Source organism: Microtus oregoni, unplaced genomic scaffold, assembly GCF_018167655.1.
Source record: "Microtus oregoni isolate MIOR12 unplaced genomic scaffold, Mior012 000023F_ref0000262, whole genome shotgun sequence".
NCBI lineage: Eukaryota > Metazoa > Chordata > Mammalia > Rodentia > Cricetidae > Microtus > Microtus oregoni.
This window is the reverse complement of record NW_024543082.1, coordinates 1-21,616: the sequence shown is the minus strand read 5'-3', so window position 1 is coordinate 21,616 and position 21,616 is coordinate 1. Positions and strand designations below refer to the sequence as shown.

Genomic DNA, 21,616 nt, shown 5'->3' with positions numbered 1-21,616 from the left:
CATTGTTTATATGGTACCATCTAATTGAAATAACTTGTGTCACTTCTCCTGGCTGGTCCCTAGTTTGTCTGTCCTCCTCTACAGCCTTCCCCTTCCCCTTCCTCCTCTATCTTTCTCCCTCCTCCTTTTCTTCTATGTTGGGAACTAACCTAAGGGCCATACTATGCAGAAGCCCGACCACTGTATTTCAGCTCCAGCCCTGGTACCCATTTCCAAGACCTAGTTCAGAAAATGAGCTGGTTTCCTGGTTCCTTCTCCAGGAAACATTCCATGTCTACCCGCCTCCTCAACCTCACTCGTGTTCTTGGTTCTAGCTCTTCTCTGGCTAACAGCAATGTCCTGGTGACTTCCCACTTTTCCCACTCGGCTGTGAGCTCCTTTAGTGGGTAACTGCATTTTAGCCACTGCAATCTCTGTGACTCCTAGCTCGGGCCTGCCGCCAGTGTACGGTCAATGTGTGGCATGTGAAATGGACACGAGCCACGTGACTATTGTCACAATAACAGCTGACAACACATGCTGCCGGAAGTAGAGAGCCCTTCACCACAATCTGTTCACGTCTCTCTGGTTTTATGACGTAACTGAGGCCCAGAGAGTGTATGTGCATGGCCAGAGCTGGGGCTCCCGTATGATTTAAATCTTACTTTCAGCCCCTTACTTCTGCTACCTATACAGCCACGGCTTTGAAACAAATATGTGTATAGATTCCATGTACTACACTCAGTGAAAGGCTATGCTTTGGGGCTCTCTGGTTCATTTTATCAGCCAGGCCCAGGCAGCCCGTGCGAGCCAAACAGTGCTCTGCATTCACTGGTCCCATAGTGTGCACCTTTAATCCTAGCACTCAGGAAGCAGAAGTTTCAGGATCTCTGTGAATTCAAGGCTAGCCTGGTCTATAGCGAGAGTTCCTTCCAGGACAGACAGAGGTACATAGTGAGACCCTGTCTCAAAAACAAAAGATTACACTTAGGTTTATGAAAATGGGATAGCCATAAAATTCCTCTGTTCTATTTACTGATTTTGACCTCTTCAGTATTTTTAGCTTCAAAAACAATACCTGCCCAGTTCCATTTCTCAGGAAATATTAAAAATAACAGCGAGGCTCACTGAAAATAGAGATGGTTGCTAAGTAAACCTGTGTTTTACTTGCCTTTTGGCTTTTTACATGTGGACCTGGCACACCTTTAGCTAGGTCATGTCAAGAACTAACGACATAATAGCAATTCAATGTAAAGATTAATTCAGATGGCTTCTACATGCTTCATACTGGGAGATAGATGTGATCATATCCCTTTGGGGATTCATAGCTCCATATTCAGTGAGCTGGAGAGAGATGGAAGAGGTGGCTAAAAGCTTAGGAGATGAATCACAAATGCCAATGCCCGATCTAAGGGGATAACACTAAGTACTCTGGGAACTCCCTGGTGAACTTCTAGTGAACACTGAAGAGATCAGGATCTCCTTCATGAAGTCTCATCTTGGAGGGCAAGGCACTTCACGTAAAGCACTGGAGGACGGGCAGATTGCTACAGAGGGAGAAGTCCAAAGGGGACAAATGACTCATGTCAAAGGTAGTTTGCACAGAGCATGAGAAGACAGGCATGAAAGCGGAGATCTTGAGTGTATTGAGCATGTTTCTGTGTTTGACCCTTCCAAACATTTCCTCTTCCTAGGAGTGTTATGAGGTCTGCTCCAGCCCCTTGATTTCACAGAGGGGAAGACCTGGTTTTGAAGGACTTGAGAACGGCTTGCTCTGGGCCCTTCATTGTATCAGATATGCTCTCTGGGGAGCTGACCATGGCATTTCCCTGGGTCAGTGCCTCTGGTGACTCCTTGATGGGAGAGGCCGCCATCTGTAACAAGTTTTTCTCTGTCCCACCAGCCAGCTCCCAAACAATGACACAGAGATTTATTATTAATTATGAAAGCTTGGTCTTAGGTTGATTTTAATCTAGCTCTGTAGCTTAAATGAACCCATTTCTATCCATCTACGTTCTGTTATGTACCCCCCCATCCTGCTTCTTCCATGTGTCCTAGTGTCTCTCTCACACCTAGATTCCTAGATTCATCTCCTTCTCTCCCCCTCCCCCCGGAGGTCCTGCCTACATATTCTGCCTAGCCATTGGGCATTCAGCTCTTTATTAAACCAATCACAGAAATATATCTTCATACAGTGTACAAATATCCCTCAGCACTCATCTGTCACTTAAGGTCCTCAGGAGATAAATTCTGGGTCAATTTAAACACACACACACACACACACACACAAAAAAAAAAACCCACTGACTTTGGCCATCTTGGAAAGGTCCTAATACCCAGTACCTTCACAAGTGATCTTACTTGAAAGTGTGTCTTTGCAAACATACTGATAGGAAAGTGAACTTACAATGATTAGAGGGGGCTCCTCGCAGCAATGACTAACCTCCAAATCCCCACTGCCTGTGAATGTGGTCTTTAGCATCTTTTTGAGGAATGCCTCTGAATTCAAAACCCCCTGGTCTTAGAGTTTCTGTTGCTGTGATGAAACGCCACGAGACCCATGACTAAAGCAAATGTGGGAGGGAAGGGTCTGTTTTGTTTACACTTCCACACTGCATTCATTTCTGAAAGAAGACAGGGCAAGAACTCAGACAGGACAGGAACCTGGGGACAGGAACTGATACAGAGGCCATGGAGGGGTGCTGGCTGTTGACTTGTGCCTCAGTTCATATGGAACCCAGGACCACTTGCTCAGGATTGGCACCCCCAGAATGGGCTGGGCCTTCCTACATCAATCACTAATTAAGAAAATGTCCTACAGACTTACTTACAGCCTGAACTTTTTGGAGCCCATTCCCTATGCTGGGACACCACGCTCTGCCTTGATGCAGCAGGGAAGGGGCTTGGTCCTGCCTCTACTTAATGAACCAGGATTTATTGGCTCCCCATGGGAGCCCTTACCCTTTGGGAGGAGTGGATGGGGGAGTGGTCTGGGGGAGGAGGTGGGGGTGGGGTGGTACAGGAGTAGGGGTGGGAGGGACAATGTGGTTGGAATGTAAAAGGAATAAAGAATAATAATAGAATGCACACTCGTTCAGGCAGGACCTTGTCCAGTGCTGACTCCCCAGAGCTAGTGGTCCACAAATGGATGGGGGAAATAAGTGACTGTGTGGGAACAACCTCACACTTTCTATCCGTGAACTTTTGATTTGCTTATCACTAAACCTCTATCGAGAGCGTTTAACTTCGATTAAACTTTCTGACAATTTCTACCCCTCTTAGGTGCAGAACAACACTGATGTCCTTTCTTACCTGGCTGTTGTAAAAGGAAGAGTTAGTTTTAAGTCATTTGTGAGAAGACCATAGATACTTCACATGTAAGAGTTGAGTTTTTAGGAACCGATAGGTGTGGTAGGTACAGCTCAGGAGGTAACAGCGTTTGCTGCACATGTGGTGACCTGAATTCAATCCTCAGAACTTTTGTGAAGGGGGAAGGAAAAACCTACTCCACAAAGTGGTCCTCTACCCACTACAGGAGTGCCACGCCACACACATGCATGTACACACCACCCACCCACACTAGCAATAAATATTTTAGGTTATTTTTTAGATCCATAGGCATACATACAATTCACAGAGGATCCTATAGCTGTTATATACTATTTATGCTATCTATACTATATATAGTATTTCCTATAGCCTAGGAGATATAATCAAAACGAGTCTCTTGATACTTTTCCATGCTTGTACCACTTACACAAGCAGGCAATCAATGTTTAATTGCAATGACTCAGTCATCAATAAGAACCACCAATAAATGTCTGCAAAATTATTTAAACTCACTGGCATGTGAGAATCCACCCATTTCCAACCAAGATAAACTGAGAACAACAGATAATAGGAGGGAGTTTCCCTCCTGATTCATTGACACTTTGTAAAGATGAGCAGACGTAAGTTTCAAAACTCTCGGGCTTACGCAAACTGCTTTGCTGCTCCTGAATGAGAAGTGTAGAAAGTGAGCGGTGGAAGGACGGCACTCTAGGCTGGCCTTGGGAAAATGTCAGCCACTGACACATTTTGGACAAACAGGTGATAAAATAGAAGCCAATTGGCTTTCCTGCTCTCTCCCCTGACAGATGTGAGAGGCAGGAGCTCAGCAGTGTGGAGCCAGATTGCTGAAAGCTCTTCCCAGATTTGTTTCTGGGTGTGAGTACCGGGACTTGTAACTACATTTGTTCAGACGAGGTAAATCACCTCTTATGCAACACCATGACGGAGGAGCACTCCCTGCGCTGCTGTTTCAAAGGTCCAATCCCAAATCAATGCAGCCTTCTCCAGGAATCAGCCTCTCAGAAAATCCTGGTTTCCATGGAAGAGCTTAGCTCTGGGAATTGGGACGATCCAGCAAGTCTTCAGATGGAAGTCTGGTAGTGGAGCATTTCCGGTGGCATGACAAAGCAATGGTGGGCGTTTGGCTGGGCTGTGTTGTTCCCTAAAGTGTGTGGGTGGAATAGCTCCTGCAGTCAGAGGGCAGGGACCTGGGCTGATTCATTCCGCAACCCCCTCCTTCTGGCACAGCCAGCACCTTGTTCAATCCTTCATCACCTTGATCTCCTCTCCTTTCATCCTTGCTCTTTGTTCCTTTGAATCTGGGTCCTGTTCTCTTGCCTCATCAACACCCTCAATTACTTACCTCTTTGCCCTTGTTCCTGAGCAGTTATCTAGCTGGGTTCTCATTTATATTGATCATTTGGTCTGTATGGGTGCGGGGGGGGGCGGGGGGAGTAATTCATCTGTGCCAAACTGGTATCTCCACAAACTACTGAATAACAATCTTGCAGATTTATTTCATTTGTTACATTTGAAGGACAAAAATTATAGCCACCATTCTGATTGTTTTGTTTTAATACAGGTCTCATGATTAATAGTCCTGGCTGGCCTGATATTCTCCATGTGGACTAGGCTGTTCTCGAACTCATTGAGATTGGTCTCCTTCTCTCTCTCTCTCTCTCTGCCTACCAAGTGCTGGGACTAAAGGTATACACCACATTAAAGGCATGACGACCATTCTTCTTCCTATTAACCAGACAAGAAAACTGAGACTTGCATTTCCGAGCATTGTGTTGTAGGGTGCGGGGTTCTTAGAAAAGGCTGTGCTTTATTGTTCGTTAGGATAGTTGCTGCTAATTAATCTTACAATTAATCTTCTTTGACATTCCCCAACAAATCTTGATTAAATTTTCACTTTGGCTTATTCTCTCAAGATATTTTAGAGCCCTTAAAAGAGTGGCATTAGGATGGAGAGATAGTTCAGCCATTAAAAAGCTCGGCTCACAACCAAAAACCTAAGAGTGACGTTAGAAACCCAAAGCAGTTGGGCACAGAGGTGAGTGCCTATAATTTCAATCACCTGGGAGGCAGAAGCAGGAAACTCTGAGTTTGAGGTTAACCTAGATTATGAAGTATGAATCTGTCTTAAAACAAACAAAAACACCAAGCGTGTTTGCTTTTTCGAAAGCTCTGGAAAAGGAAACTAAGGTGAAGCATTGAGTTATTGCTGAACTCTAGGAATGAGATGACCATTTTCTCTACACTGTCTATTATTGTTGCCTTTGCTAATGTGTATAATCCTTTTCATTTCCCTGAGTTGGGGTGATCTTTAACAATGCCAGGGGCTCTCGCTAACTCTATCCAGGTGTCTTCTCCCTGCCTTCTTGATGGAGATTGTGTTCAGAGATTTTTACAGTCATGCTTCTAAGATGGGGATACAGAAATCACGTTCTTCTTGGAGAAAAGCATTCCTTCTCTTGTGTGTTAGCGCTGCCTTTCCCAGGCCTTCCAAACCACTACTGGGTTTGTCAGCTCCCCGAGGTTCACTCCTGTTAAGGAATGTCCAGTGGAGATACTGCACACAAAAAGGAGGTGACAAAGAGTCAGAAGTGGGCGAGTGGTGTGGCCCCCATTCTGCCTGCTGCTAACTTGCTGTGAATGACCTCTTGTTAGTTCGCTGAAGTGACTTCATCGGCACCAGAAAGGAATGGGCTGCTCTTGCTACTTAAAGTGTAGTCTGTGAACCTTTCACATCCTTGTTATCTGGAAACTAGTTAGAATCAGAGACCCTGACCCAGCGCTTATCAATCAGTCAACTGTTAAGGAGATTTCTGTGTTCATTAAAGTTGAAAAAGTACTAGGCTTCTTGATTCTTATGAATTTTCTTAATTATTTTAACTGACAAATACAGTCATATTTTAACGTTAGACATAGCTCAGTCAAGCAAGTTAACACAATGAGTTATCTTGATGCTATACATGTTAACCCCAAGTCCCCTCGATAATGCATGGAAAAGTAACAAGAATTGGTTTGATGTGTGACACTGCATACCTTTGATCTATAGCCTGTGCAAACACCTGTCAGAGCAGCACATTGTAGTGATCTCCCTAGCAATGAGGGAGTCCTGTGCGCACCTAGCGATTAATTGATGGGCTGGGGGGGGGGGGGGGAGGTAGTTGGAGACAGGGTTTCTTCTCAGCCTCCCAAGTGCTGGGATTAAAGGTGTGTGTCACCATGCCTGGCTTCAACCGACTTTTTATATTCCCATTATAAGGAAAGCTGACGACTGGTGGAGGCCACTAAATATCTATTAGTAGAGCCAGCTCACTATTAATTTTAATGATAGGAAAATACTGATACAACTCTCACTGAAACGGGTAAATATATTTGCTCTTCAGAAAACAGAAGGATGCTGTCGGCTTTCGTTCTCGTCTTTCAAGTTCTGGAAATGCTTTTCCACTGCTCATTTCAAAATCTCACCGAGGCAGGAACTTTTCTCCCTGCTTCACAGCTATAGAATGCTAGGAAAACAAAAACTAATTTAATTGCTGGGCGAAAAAGCAGCAACAGGAGCCTCCTGCCACCTAGAGTCACAGAGGCACCCTACACCCGAGTCCCTTCCTCCTCCAGACGACAGCAGCAGCAGGGAAGGTGGAGTTAGTCCTGTGAACCGGAGCGGGTATAGTTTCCAGTTGTCCCAATTTCCCACCGAACTTTAAACACTGACGTACAAGTCTGGAATGTACCATTCTCTTAAGTAGGTCGGCCCATCCAAAATTGAATAAGAAAGTCCCCAGAGCAATTTCAACATTTCTTCTCTATAATATTTCCAAACTCGATATCTACCAAAATCATTCTGAAACAAGTCTAAAAGTCTTTCCACTCCCCCAGCTCAACTTTGGACCAGAGCTACTTGGACTCGTTTATACGTCACTTCCTGATATAGAGCCGGGAAACCGGAAGCCACACGCGCCGTGTGGAGGGTGTTCGTACCACTGTGGAGTTGTTATGGGCCGGAGGAGAGCGCAGGGTAGCGGGTCTCTGGGCCGGGTACTTATCCGGCATCAGACTCAGCGAAACCGCAGCCACCGTCATACTGACTCCTGGGTAAGAAAATCCTTACTATCCGTATCCTTTCCGTCTTGTTCTGGAAGCCTCCACGTTACAAAAGTTAGAGCAGAGTCACGCCTGAAGCGGGTCCCAGCAAGGCGCAGGGCATAGAGGGACTAGCGTGTGATGAGATGGGAATGAAAACGTGTACAGCCTTTCATGTCGGAATACTTGCCTGTGTTTGATCTTTGCTCTAGAAGCCGTGGGCGCTCATGGAAAACTCTAAAGAGAAAATAATTTGTTATCTCCGTACGCAGCCTAAGGTTGGCCCGGGACTCCCTTGCTCCTGCCTCTGCCTGCAGAGTACTGGAATTACAAGCCGTGGCCATCACGCCTGGATGGATCTTTAAACTTTCCGATTTTAATTATCTAGAGAATCGATTTTCTAGAAGTGTTTGGTTCCATCAGAAAAACAAATAAATTCTATCCCAGCTTTCCCTTCTGTTTCCTCCCTGGGGTTGAGCTCACGGAGTTAACATTGTCTCTGGGAGTTTGGGGAGCCTTAAAATGAAATGAAAGCCTGGCGATGGTGGCGCACGTCTTTAATCCCAGCACTCGGGAGGCAGAGGCAAGTGGATCTCTGTGAGTTTGAGACCAGCCTGGTCTACAAGAGCTTGTTCCAGGATAGGCTACAAAGAAACACTGTCTCGAAAAACCACACACACACACACACACACAGAGATTACTTTAATCGCAGCACTCAGGAGGCAGAGATAGGCAGATCTCGATGAGTTTTAAGGCCAGTCTGGTCTACATAATGAGTTGAAGGCCCACCATGGCTACTGTCTTTTTTATAAAAAAATGAATGAAGTGGTTGATTTTTGTTTATTGTTCTAGTTGTGACTTTTATTCTCCAGAATATTTGAAAAAAATTGGAGTTTTCATTAAGATCTTGTGCTGGATTTGTCCCCGGTGCTAATTTGACCGCATGTCTTTCACACTCTCCCACTTTTCAAACAATCAGTCTTAGGAATACACACGGGCTTCTCTTTATTCAAGTGTGAACATTGATTAGTGGTCATTTAACTGACCTCGTGGTGACTTCTTATTGTAGTACTCTTTGGGGAGTTGTGGGGTGGTTGAATCTAAATGTTAAAAAGAAAGATTCTAATTTGTATCCTGATGTTTATTAATTCTAAGCTTTTGATTTTAATTTCTTTTTTTTAACTGTTTGCACCTGTATTTAAGCATTTACCAGGATGGTATTTTATCTGGGTTGTATGAGAAAATCAACTTTATCGTGTGCACCTAGATCTTTTTAATGGTTATCCCAGCCAATCTAGTCTTCCAGCCCTTGGGGGTTTGGGGGTCAGGAGACTAAGGGGAAGTGGGGAGTAGATCTCTACACAATTCAGGATGGCACTTAGACCTGTGGCCTCTATCTCCCACTCGTGTGATAACAGCGTGCACCACGATGCTCAGTTTAAAATATCCCTTCTCATAGTCCCTATGGAAACTTTTTGCGACTGACTGGCAGGATTCAAGTTCTACCTCTCTACTGTAGGCAAATATTTTACCTACTTAAACCTCAGCTTTCTAAATAGTAAAATTCACTTCCAAAGAGTCAGAGATAAAATTGAATGATGTCAGGGAAATGCCCTTGCTGAGGTAAGGAAGTGTTCGTTTAAATATTTGATCTGGGGTTTTGCATTGCTGGATGGCAACGTCACTGACAGCAAAGGACAAGTGTCCTTCTGAGGTGTGGCCCAGCCTACCTAGTGTTCGTTATTCGTAGTGTACATTCTAGAAGAGGCAAAGCACCCCAGGACACAAACCAGTACCGGGAAAGTTTAGAGCTCTTCAATGCCAAGAGAGAGGAGAGCTGCTTCAGTCTGTGCCGTGTTTAATTTGTAGCTGCACACGAGTGAACTCAACGATGGCTATGACTGGGGCCGGCTCAATCTCCAGTCGGTGACGGAACAGAGCTCCCTCGACGACTTCCTCGCCACTGCAGAGCTCGCAGGGACTGAGTTTGTGGCTGGTAAGTGGCTCATCAGCTGGTGCCTGCGACACTGGTCACTGCCGTCCGTCTGCTCCCGTCATGTGAACAGGCTTTCCTGGTCACTGCTGTCTTCTCCCGTCATATGAACAGGCTTTCCTGGTCACTGCCGTCTTGCTCCCGTCATGTGAACAGGCTTTCCTGGTCACTGCTGTCTTCTCCCGTCATGTGAACAGGCTTTCCTGGTCACTGCCGTCTGCTCCGTCATGTGAACAGGCTTTCCTTAATCCAAAGGCTGGGTGGGAAAGTTCCACGCGTGAAAGGCAGAGTCCGCACTGGTTTTTAAATTCAGCTCTAAAGAACACTTCAGATGTCAGGTGTGGTGGCGCATGCCTTAAACCCCAGAACTCTGGAGGCAGAGGCAGGTAGATCTCTATGAATTCCAGGCCAACCAAGGTTATGTCATAAGACTGTCTCAGAAACAGAGCAGAAGCCCTTCAGATTGTACATCGTCATATCAAGTGCAAAACATCCTTGCTGCTGTCAGGCACCTTGTACATACTCCCTGCTGTGTGTGTGTGTGTGTGTGTGTGTGTGTGTGTGTGTGTGTTCATGTTCTAAGTACTTAGAAGAGTAACTGATAAATAGTATTCTAAGTTATTTCTCTTACTGTTATGAATGGCAGGCTGCTTAGCAAGTCATTCATTTGTTCAAAATGCCTTTATTTAGCACCAGCTACTCCCAAACATTGACCTGGCTACTCAGAATAGTGTTAAAAGATAAATTTATTTCTTTAAAATGTTCTTTTATATGTTTTGAAAGAAGTCTATAGAAAACAATGGGCCATAAAAGATGGAGCTCATGATAGCTTCTATCTGACAGAAGATTGATAAGTAGGTACTAGGACAGGAGATAGCCATTCACAGTAGTACACACTTGTAATCCCAGCACTTGGGTGAGCTAATGCAGGATTTCCCTAAGTTTGAGGCCAGCCTGGGTTACAAATAGTAAACTCCCAGCTTGGGCTACATAGCAAAACCCTATTTTCAAACAAAAATCAAAGCAGGTAGTGAGAGCATCCAGACAAGTTGTGAAACAGCAGTCAATCTGCTTTGTTCAGAAATTGTTAGGGGTTTGGTGTTGCTGGTCAGGGACACGCGGTAATGAGCACAGACACCAGGGGGTGTGCAAGGGCCAGATTCCAGGGAGGATAGAAGTTTCACCACGTGCCTTTCACCCCAGAATGCAGAAGAATGTCACTGAGTTTGAAGCTAGCCTGGTCTACATACTGAGTTCCAGATTATCCAGGGCTGTGTTGTGAGACCTTGTCTTTAAAGGGGAGGGGTGGTGAAGGGTTCCTTTATAGGTGTTTTAAGTAGTAACATGGTTGCAGAGGTAATTTTCTATTGTGTTTTGTTGGTGGGGGTGGGCAGGGTTTGTTTTGATTTGGGGTTTTTTGTATTGGGGGGGACGGTAGTCATGTTCCTACCTCCTAACTTCATACAGTTGTGGTCTACAATGTGTCCTAATCTTCACATGCAGTGTGTAGGTGGTGGCTTTCAGGCTGACCGACAGATACATCACTACACGTGGTTCTTTTGTGTGTGGTAAGGTAGTCTACTCTCTTGGTAGGTTTCATGTGGACAATACACTGTTCCTTGGTGAGGTCGCCATGCTGGCCATGAGCTGTCTAGAGCTCCCCCTGCCTCATTCATTCACACTCTGATGATCTTCTTCCTGTTTCTTCCCCATAACACCATCCACTCCTGCTTCTACATCTCCACCTTTTCAGTTGTACATCTTGTGAGCTCTTTGTTGCTCTTTGCCTGGCTTATTTCCATTGGTGTAATGCTCATCCACAGTAGTACACATGGTGAGATCTTCTGTCTTGTTAGGGCTGAGAAGTCCTCTTTTGTACATGTGTACAGTTTGTTCCTCAGTACAATCAATTGTCCCTCAAAACCTGTAGAGACAGTTACAGCATACTTACCCCACCCCAACCCCATTACACAGGTTCTTAATTCCCTTATATAAAATGTCATAGCATTGTATAGAACCTCTACATAGTCTCCTGTGTGGAGTGTGCATGTGTGTGGAGGGGAGAGGTGTCTGGATGTTTTACTGCATGTCTATCTGCACCAGATCTGTGCGTGGCCGTCTCAGCCCTTATTTATTTCTTTTACTTATTTTTTTTAAATAAAGATACGGTTCTCACTATAGTACAAACCAGCCTTGAGCTTGCTGTGTAACCCAGTCTTATCCCAAGCTTGTGATCCTCCTGTCTCACCATCCTAAGTGCTGGGATTATAAGCATGTGCCACCACCTTGGCCCTATATTCAATTTTTTGAGGAACCTTTTTTTCTGTTTTCCATAATTGTTGTACAAGACTTGAGTGTTCTAAAAGTTGACTGGTGGTTTTAAGGAAGAAAGATGAATTCGGAGACATATCTTAGTCAAATAAAGAAGCGAGTCAGAACTGGAGGAAGGAGTGCGGACAGGAATGTTGGGTGCAAGAATGAGCCAGGCCTGCTGGACAAAGCTGGCAAAGAGCAAGGAGCTGAGTAAACTCCTGGGCTTTCCCTGTCACAGTTCCCTCACCCTTGGCCGTGGATGACATCACAAAGACTGTTAACAGATGTTGGTGAGGCTGTGGAGAAACTGGAACTCATCCATCGTTTGCAGATAGTGCAGCTCCTTAAAGTTATGTTGGCAGTTTCTCAAAAGGTGAAATGAAATTGCCATGTGATCCAGCAGTTTCCCTATTGGATATATACCCAAGATAACCAAAATCATGTCTACATGAATACTTGGACATGGATATTCTAGGTTATATCATTTGCCATTAAAAAGCAAAATGAAAGCACCCTGATCTCCATTAGCTAATGATTGGATGAACAAGATGTGATACATATATACAGTGGAGTATTATTTGACCATGAATAGGAGGGAAGTTCTGATGTGGACTGTACCACTCAGGACCTTTTAAAACATTCTGAACTGGGGATATGATTCAGTGGTAGAAAAATTGCCAAGCATGTGCAAAGTCCTGAGTTCAGTGATCAGCACCAGAAAGACTAAAAACATAGGATCCTACTGATATGAAAAGTCCAGAATAGGCATATTTACAAAGACAGAATAGAGAATGGGAAGTACCTGCTAATAGACAAACATTTCTTTTTGAGATTTCTGTTTAAATGTGGATTACCTCCATAAAGCTGAATTTTTTTTTTAGTTTTTTTTTTTGTTGTTGTTGTTTTTGTTTTTTTTTTTTTTTTTTTTTTTTTTCGAGACAGGATTTCTCTGTGGCTTTGGAGCCTGTCCTGGAACTAGCTCTGTAGACCAGGCTGGTCTCGAACTCCCAGAGATCAGCCTGCCTCTGCCTCCCGAGTGCTGGGATTAAAGGCGTGCGCCACCATCGCCTGGCTTATAAAGCTGAATTTTTAAAAGGCTCTTAGTACCTTTTGCCAGACCATTTTATTGTAGTTTTTTAGGTGAGTGGGCGAGAAAGAATGAGAATGAAAGAATCATGGATTATGTTATATGGGTTGAAAAACAGCACACACTTTTAATCCCAGTAAGGAAAGTGGATCTCTGAGATGGACCAGATTGTCTTCATAGTGAGTCCAGGACAGCCAGTGCTACACAGTGAGACCCTGTCCTTCTGAAAAGAAGATTGTTGGGTTTGCAGGATGAGTGAGGAGCTGGAAGTGTACGTCGTGAACCAGCATGCCGCTTCTCCACGAGTGCTCTGAGGGGTTCTTCTCTGTGAACTAGCATGCTGCTTCTCCCCAAATGCTCTGAGGTGTTCTTCTCCTGTTACTAGGCAGCAATTACCCAAAGGCCTTGTTCATAAACACACTCCTGGCTCTTCCTCTGGAACCTCTGATTCAGCAAGTCAGGTCTAGACCAAAGAATTTCCATTTGTAACAAAGGCATAGAAAGTGTTGCAGCTGACTGGGAAAGTGTGGGAGCTGAAGTGCTCTATCAGCAGGGAGACCGCTGCTCTGGTGTGGACAGGCTGAACTGTTGAGCAGCAGCTGAACAGATTAACTCCAGGTGTTACCATGAAGGATCTCCAAAGCCTATTGTCAGACGAAAAGACTAGGTTGTAGGGCAGTATGTTTAGTGTGGGCCCATTCACAATACCTGAGCAGGCTGCAGATGTGGATGAAGCACTCCTGTCACCCTCACACTGTGTGTTAGGTCCCCAGGACCCACATGTAGAAGGAGAAACCCTCCTCCATCAAGCTGTCTTCTGACCTCTACGCGTACCATACTCCCCACCCCCATAAATAAAAGTGTAAGGCGTATGTGAATTTTAGAAAAAGTGACTCAGAAGACTACATGTTTAATTCAAGGGATTGAATTCTAGGACTTGGAGTGGCAGAGAGAAGGTTGGAGGTGGGTCAGAGGGAAGGTTTACAGGGAGAGCTTCCTTTGCAATTGTGTGGTTAAAAGTAAAACAGGTGACTAAGGGGCAGGACGGGTTTTTAGACTGGAGGAAGGTGAGACTAAAATGAGGTTGGAAACATCTGGAAAGGTCAGTTCCTGCCAGGGAAGGAGCACAGTTTCCTCTGGGGTGGGACAAAGGGATTAAAGGTGGGACATCTAGGGACGTGTGGAGCCACGGTACGCATCTCTCAGCTTCCATTGTCTCTTTGTGAGGCTGATGACAAGGCTGTCCTCAGGAAAGGGAAGTTCAGAACAGTTGCCACTTAGGGACTGGGGCAGGTTAACCAAGAGCTAGAACGAGTTCCTCCTTCCATAAGAAGGCTGGGGTCTCAGCCTAACCATTGCCGTGCCAGGTCACCATTTTATGGTGCCATTTCCTGTAGCAGTACACATCTCGTAACACATAGAAACAAAAGCAGGTAGGTAGAGTTTAGGGTACAGTGGAGTAAGGAACCAGCAGTGGTTAAGGATGGACAGTACGTAATTACAGTTAATCACTGAAAAAATTACCTTTCAATGATACGCAGTAGGCTGGGAGAAAGGCAGGAATCAAGGGGCTAAATAGGGGTGCAGTGGGCAGTCACCATTAGACGGAGAAGCTAACACCATAGAAGCAGCAGGTATGAGGAGTGGTTGATACTGAGAGTCTAGTGGGTTAGCGGTAGTATAGGCTACAGGACTGCAGGATCTTATGAATTGTGATGGTTTGAGAGGGGTAGCAGGCTGCAGTCCTTGCTCAAGTGAAGAGCATTGTTGTTGAAGATGTTAGCTTTGAAATAGAGACTTCGCTTGCCACTTCAGGAGGAAGCGTGGCTGCCTTCTCGGGTTCTCTTCTCATGTAGTCCAGGTGTTGGCTGAGCGGTGAGCAGCCTACATGTTAGAGCCCTAGAGCATACATCTCTCTATTACTAGTTCACACGAGATCGCCTGCTTTGTTGTTTTTTGTTTTTAATGTGATATAGTCATTAATGGTGACCATTAATATGTATCTTGTATAAATTACAGCCATAGTAGTTTGCTTGTTCTAATGCAATATCTTTTGCTAAATCTTTGCCTCTACTCCTCTTAGCTTAAAACTATTCTGCATAGGTAAAAGGAGGAAACTTACACTGAATCTTTATAACCCTTTCTCATTGTTGCTGTTGCTATTTCCATGAAGTCCGTTCACCATATAGACTCATAGCACCCAAAGAAGTCAGCTTTTGGGGAGTTTTAGTGAGGTAGTAAAGATCTCTTTTTCTTGTAAAGTTATCTGTGTATTAATTTAGAGATTAACCTAAGAAAGCTTAAGTTCTGTTTTAGGGAGTGGTTAGTATTCAAGTATCAAAATGATCAGCATTCAGTATTTTAAATTACCTTTTTTGGATTTTGAGTCAGAATCTCATGTATCCCAGACTAGCCTCAAACTCAGTTTGAATTCCTGAACTGGTCCTCCTGCCCCCACTCACAAGTGCTGGGATCGCAGGTGTGTACCACTCCTCCCCGTCATCCACTAGGCAGGCACTGCAGCAACTGAGGGGCATCCTCAGCCTCTGAACTGCATCTTGACTAATAGCGCTTTTCTTTTCTGTGAACAGAGAAGCTTAATATCAAGTTTGTGCTCCCTGAGGCTAGAACTGGACTGCTGTCTTTTGAGGAGAGCCAGAGAATTAAGAAACTCCATGAAGAAAACAGACAGTTCTTGTGTATACCGAGGAGGTAAGTTGAACAAGAATTTAGATTATTAGAAGACATAGGACGGGCTAGGTGGTGGTGGCGCATGCCTTTCATCCTAGCACTTGGGAGGCAGAGACCAGCAGCTCTCCTAGTTCGAGGCCAGCCTGATCTACAGAGTGAGTTCCAGGACAGCGAGAGCTACAGAGAGAAACCCTGTCTCAACACCCCCGTCCCCTGAAAAAAGTTGACATAGATTGGGGCTGCAGAGATGGCTCAGTGGTCAAGAGCTGACTGTTCTTCTAAAGGACCAGACTCAATTCCCAGCACCCACATGGCAGCCCATAGCTTTCTGTAATTCCAGTTCTGGGGCATGTGATACCCTCTTCTAGCCTCCTCACGCACGGCACCAGGCACACACACGGCGCACAGACATACATGCAGGCAAAAACAGTCATACAATAAAATGATAACTTATTTTTTTAAAAAAAAAAAAGACATAACCACTGAATATATTCTTAGTTCATAATTTTCCTGCTTCCTTCTTAACTGCCATTTATATCCAAATTCTCTTTTTATTTTGGTATTATATATAAAATCCTTTCTGTGATTGTTCCAGACCAAATTGGGACAGAAAAACTAGCCCAGAAGAACTGAAGCAGGCAGAGAGAGATAACTTCCTAAAATGGAGACGCCAGCTTGTCCGGTGAGTATTGGACTCTGAAGATTTGTCTGGAAGCCCTGGGTTTGGGCGTTTTCGCTTGCATTGCCATTTGCCTCCTGAAATTGATTCTTTTAAAAGGGAAATCCTGGGGCTGGTGAGATAGCTCCGCAGGTAGAAGCTCTGCCAGGCTTGATGGTCTGTGTTCAGGTCTCAGGACCCACAGGGTGGAAGGACAGAACCAGCTCCCGCATGTCTGTTGACCTCTAAGCATGCACACAAAGTAAATAAATAAAATGCATTTGGGGGGGGGGGGGGGCGGTAGTGTCTATTCCAAGTGGATTTTGGTGTGTGAATAGACAGCATTGCAGGGTGTAGGGCTGTGCACAAAGGTTCTTAGTGGTTATTCTGCTCCATTCCTAGTCTTTTCTTATTATGTGTTTGTGTTTGCCTGAGCGTGTGTACGCACCATGTGCATATATTGCCAGCAGAGGTCTGAAGAGGGCATCCGATCCCCTGGAACTGGCAGCTGTGAGCTGCCATGCGCATGTTCTGCAGGGGCAGCTGGTGCTCTTAACTCGGGTCCTCTGAGCATTCTTCTGTGAGAGTTGTGGGAGAGAACCTTCTGCGGTATAAGGATATAATTTGAATTTGGTGGAATTCTTGTATTGACTCAATAATAAATACATTAAAATAATTGGACAGAGCCTGGTGTAGGCCTGCAATTCCAAGGCCTTCCTAGGTTACAAAAAAAGTAAAAGGAGGGCTGGGATGTGGCTGAATGATAAGAGCACTTGGTTGTCATGTGCAAACCTTAAGTCTAATCCCCAGTATCCTAAACAACATAATAATTTGCAGTATTTGTATATGTGTCTTTTTAATGTAATGAATTTGAGTGTTTATAATTCATTAAAACTATTATGATCAGATAGAGATGTGACCTTCTCATTCTAAAGCCAGGCTAGAAGAGGAACAAAAGTTGATATTGACTCCCTTTGAACGAAATTTGGACTTCTGGCGCCAGCTCTGGAGGGTCATTGAGAGAAGGTGAGTAATGTTTTCCGTGTTTAATGGAGACATTGCAGTGATGTGACTGACTGCAGTGTTGACATGTGCTCCCGGCTCTGGATCCAGCAGGAGCGAGATTAAGTTACACAATGAGCTGTTGAAAACTATGAAAACCAGACAGTGGCCCTGGCTAAACTATAAACAATCACAAAACTAAACCAAAAGCCTAAATCTGGGAAAGAGAAGTGTTTATAGGCTGGGGTGGAGCTAAGAGAAGGAAAGAGAACATAATCAGAATGCATTATATGCATGGATGGAATTTTCAGAGAAATTCATTTTAAAACATTAAAACCTGGAGCCTGGAGAGATGGCTCAGTGGTTAAGAGTGCTGACTGCTCTTCCAGAGGATCTAGGTTCAATTCCCAGCATCTATATTGTAGCTCCAGTTCCAGGGGACCCCGATACCCATGGCAAAACAGCAATACATATAGAAAATAAAAATATAAATTTAAAAAATGTAAAAACTGAATATATAGGACTGGAACAATAACTGAGCAGTTAGAAGCTCTTGCTGCTTAAGGTTTGGTTCCTAACACTCATATTAGATCACTCACAACTACTTGTAACTCTAGTTCCAGGAGTCTGTCCTTGATGGGCACCTGCATACACTCACAAAGACACATACACACAGTTTAACACACATACCTTTTTTAAAAAAAACCTGAAAGCTGGGCATGCCTTTAATCTCAGCACTCAAGAGGCAGAGGCAGGCCTAGTCTACAAGAGCTAGTTCCAGAACAGGCTCCAAAGCTACAGAAAAACCCTATCTCGAAAAACCAAACAACAATAACAAAAAACTGAAAATATTATATTTCATTTAAATTGTAGTTGCTTTTTTAGGTCTGAGGAAGTAATTTTAGAATACTTACCTAGGTGTGTAAGATCCTAAGATCATTCTTCAGTGCCAGGGGAGGTGGGTGTGTACAGTTATTAGATGAGTACATTTGACAAGTGTGTAAGAATAGTGATAGTGCTGGCAAGATGGCTCAACACTTAGGAGCACTTAATGGACTTACAGAAGACCTGGGTTCAGTTCCCAGCACCACATGGCAGCTCACAACTGTCTCTCTCTTTTTTTTTTTTTTTTTTTTGGATTTTTCGAGACAGGGTTTCTCCGTAGCTTTTTGATTCCTGTCCTGGAACTAGCTCTTGTAGACCAGGCTGGCCTCGAACTCACAGAGATCCGCCTGCCTCTGCCTCCCGAGTGCTGGGATTAAAGGCGTGCGCCACCACCGCCCGGCTCCCAACTGTCTCTTAACTCCAATTCCTGTGGAGCCAGCACCCTCTCCTGGCCTTCAAGGCAGCACACATAAAATAAAAATAAGTCTTAAAATGAGTAAATAATAAATGTTTGTATGAGGTGAATTCTGGAGCACCTGTGATTACTTCAGCAAATATGCGTTGAGTTCCTCCTGGTAATATGGAAAACAGGCACCGAAAAGCACAGCTTCAGAGGTGTGTGCTGTGAGGGAGACTGCTCGGCCACGCTCCAGGGACACATGGAGGAGAGAAATGCTCCCTCAAGCTCAACACGTGGCACCTAGTGAGAGACCAGGGCAGGATGAGTCTAGAGAGAAGGGAAAAGGCGTGATTTCTCAGGACTGAGGACAACCGAGTGTGGTTTTATTTTTGTTTGGGGACAGGTGTAATCCTGGCTCTCCTGGAACTCATTTTGTAGACCAGGCTAGCCTCAACTTCAGAGATCCGCCTGCCTCTCCCTCCTGAGTGCTGGGATTAAAGTCGTGCACCACCACACCCGACCCAAGTGACTTTTTTAAATTGTTTTGTTGTTGTTGTTGTTCGTTTGTTTTTTGATGAGTTGGGGTGGAAGGAAGACTCATTCCTTTCCACATCCACCAAGGAGAATTCCTGAATTATCATTCTCTATTTCTCCTCTTCTGTTTGGTTAGAAGGATATGTTTTTCTCAAAGAGTTTCTGAATTACTTTCAAGGATTTAGTAAGAGACATTCGAGTTGTGTTTATAAAATATACCTAGGAAGAACAGTCAGAAACAGGTTTATTTAATTAAGACTTAAATTTAACTTGTAAAAAATGTATTTTCTTTTATGATATTGAAAACCTTCAAGAGTTAGGTAGTGATGGTGGCAGAGCTTTGTGAATATTCTTAAAACCATGAGAAGGGGCGAGTGGCGCCTCAGCTTTTTAAAGCCGCTGTACCTCCCAGTGGCAGAGGTTTGCTGCTGGTGGCTGGGTGTGCATAAACTCCTCTTAAGTCTTAGGCTCTGCTGAGCTTGGAGATTCTGTCCCCTTCCCATGGGGAGCTTTGCTGTGCGGAATGGACCTGCGTCCTTCAGAGCTTCCGCAGCAGTTGAGGGTGTGTGTGTTTATTTCCAAAGAGAAGGGGGCACAGCTCTGCAGCGCTGCACTGTTGGCCTTGATAGAAAACACCGTCCACAGGCTTTCCTGTAGTTCAGACTGTCTTTCCTCCTAGTTCATTTTGCTGTTTATCCTGGCTTCTGCTGTTTACGTATGAGGCTTCCTGAAATGACAGGCATTTTTTATCCATTCATATTTAAGAATGAAGTATTACAAAGCTGTTTAGATATAGTTTGCTTAGTGGTGAACCTCTCTGTAGAGAGACTGGGCAGGGATTAGTTATATTTGTTTGGAATACTCTTAAGATCTTTCCTTAGTGCCTGTCAGGGTTTTTTGTTGTATTTTTTTTTACATTTATTACATTGTGCATGTGTGCCACATGCATGTATGGTCAGAGATCAACTTCAAGAAGTTGGTTCTCTACTTCCACCATGTGGGACCTAGAGGACTGAAATTGTGTACTCAGGTTTGATGGCAAACACCTTTACTCATTAAAACCTGTGTGTTTCTTAGAAAAGTTAAAAAATGAAAAATAAAAGGGATGAAAATGAAAACACAGCATACCCAAATCTATGGCAAAAGCCAGTTCTAAGTGCCTACATTAAGGAATTGGGGAAGGAGAACACGTGGTGGCAAATATCTTTAATCCCAGCTCTCCAGAGGTAGAGGCAGCTGGATCTCTTGAGTTCCTGAGTTCAAGACCAGCCTGGTTTGTCAAAGTGAGCTCCAGGTCAACCACAGCTACAACACGAGACCCCTGTCTCAAAAACAAACAAACTGAGTAGGGGTCTAAGACTGTAGCTCTGTTGAAGAGTGCTTGCCTATCGTGTACAGACTCCTGGCTTTGATCCTCAACACTACACAACTGGACTTGGTGTCTTAGGCCAGTGTTCTTTTGCTGTGAGGAGACACCATAACCATGGCAACTCTTGTAAAAGAAAGCATTTAATTGGGGCTTGCTTATAGTTTCATTGGTTTGGTTTATTCTCATCATGGTGGGGAACATAGTGGCACAGAGGCAGCTAGAGAAATAGCTGATAGTTCTACATCTAGACTCACATGCAGCAGGGAGAGACACCAAGATTGGCTTGGGCTTTTGAAAAGCCAAAGCCAACCCCCAGTGACACTTCCTCCAACAAGACCACACCCCAACCCATCTAAAGTGGTGCCACTCCCTGATAACCAAGCATTCAGATCCAGGAGGCCTCTGGGGGCCATTTTTACTCAAGCCACCCTAGCATGGTACTGCCTATAATCTTTGTTATTGTTTTTATTTTTTGGTTTTGTTTTTTCGAGACAGGGTTTTTCCATGTAATGTAGCCTTGGGTGTCTGGAATTCACTTTGTAGGCCATGCTATCCTCAGACTCAACAGAGATCTGGCTGCCTCTGCCTCCCAAGTGCTGAGATTAAAGGTGTGCACCACCACTGCCCTACCTGCCCATAATCTTGGCGCTCAAAAGATAGAAGCAGGAAGGAGAGAAGTAGTTCCCAAAAGGGTCCTTCTCACCTTCATATGTGTTCTGTGGAACACACACGCTTACATAAACCCACATAAAATACATACTTTAAAAATCTTGAATTTTTGCTTACTTGTTTTGAGAGAGGGTCTTTCTATGTAGCAACAGCTGGCCTGGAGCTCAGTGCTGTGGACCAGACTGGACGTGAAGTCACAGAGCTCTTCTGTCTCCGTCTCCCAAGCACTGGGATTAAAGACTTGTGCAACGTGGCTGTGGCACCTTTGAGTCCTACCTCAAAATACAAAAAAAGAAAAAAACAATCAAATAGCTTAAAGATACACTTCATAGAGTTGGGAAAACAAGAACAAACCAAACCCCAAATCAGTAGATGAAAAGAAATAATTAAAGTCAGGGCCAAAATTAATGAAATGAAATGGGGGAAAATCAATGAAATAGAGTTGATTTTTTTCAAAAAAAATGATAAAGATGAACAAGTTCTTTGCCAATTGAAGAAAAGACTCACCAGTAATTAGAGGAAAGGGGGAGCCATGATGACATAACAATGAAATTTAGAGAATTCTTAGACATGCCTTAAAGCATATGCTGCACCAAACTGGGAAAATCTTT

The 21,616-nt window shown here is 44.3% G+C and overlaps 1 protein-coding gene across 1 annotated transcript; it reads left to right on the top strand.

Annotated features, from left to right (window-relative positions):
• The first annotated feature begins 7,277 nt into the window (after window positions 1-7,277).
• LOC121461673 (large subunit GTPase 1 homolog) lies at window positions 7,278-17,183 on the top strand. The gene is made up of 5 exons (XM_041672791.1): window positions 7,278-7,416; window positions 9,274-9,400; window positions 15,389-15,509; window positions 16,084-16,170; window positions 17,086-17,183. Exons 1-5 carry the CDS (start codon window positions 7,318-7,320, stop codon window positions 17,174-17,176), a joined length of 525 nt encoding a protein of 174 aa, XP_041528725.1. The 5' UTR covers window positions 7,278-7,317; the 3' UTR covers window positions 17,177-17,183.
• The last annotated feature ends 4,433 nt before the right edge of the window (window positions 17,184-21,616 follow it).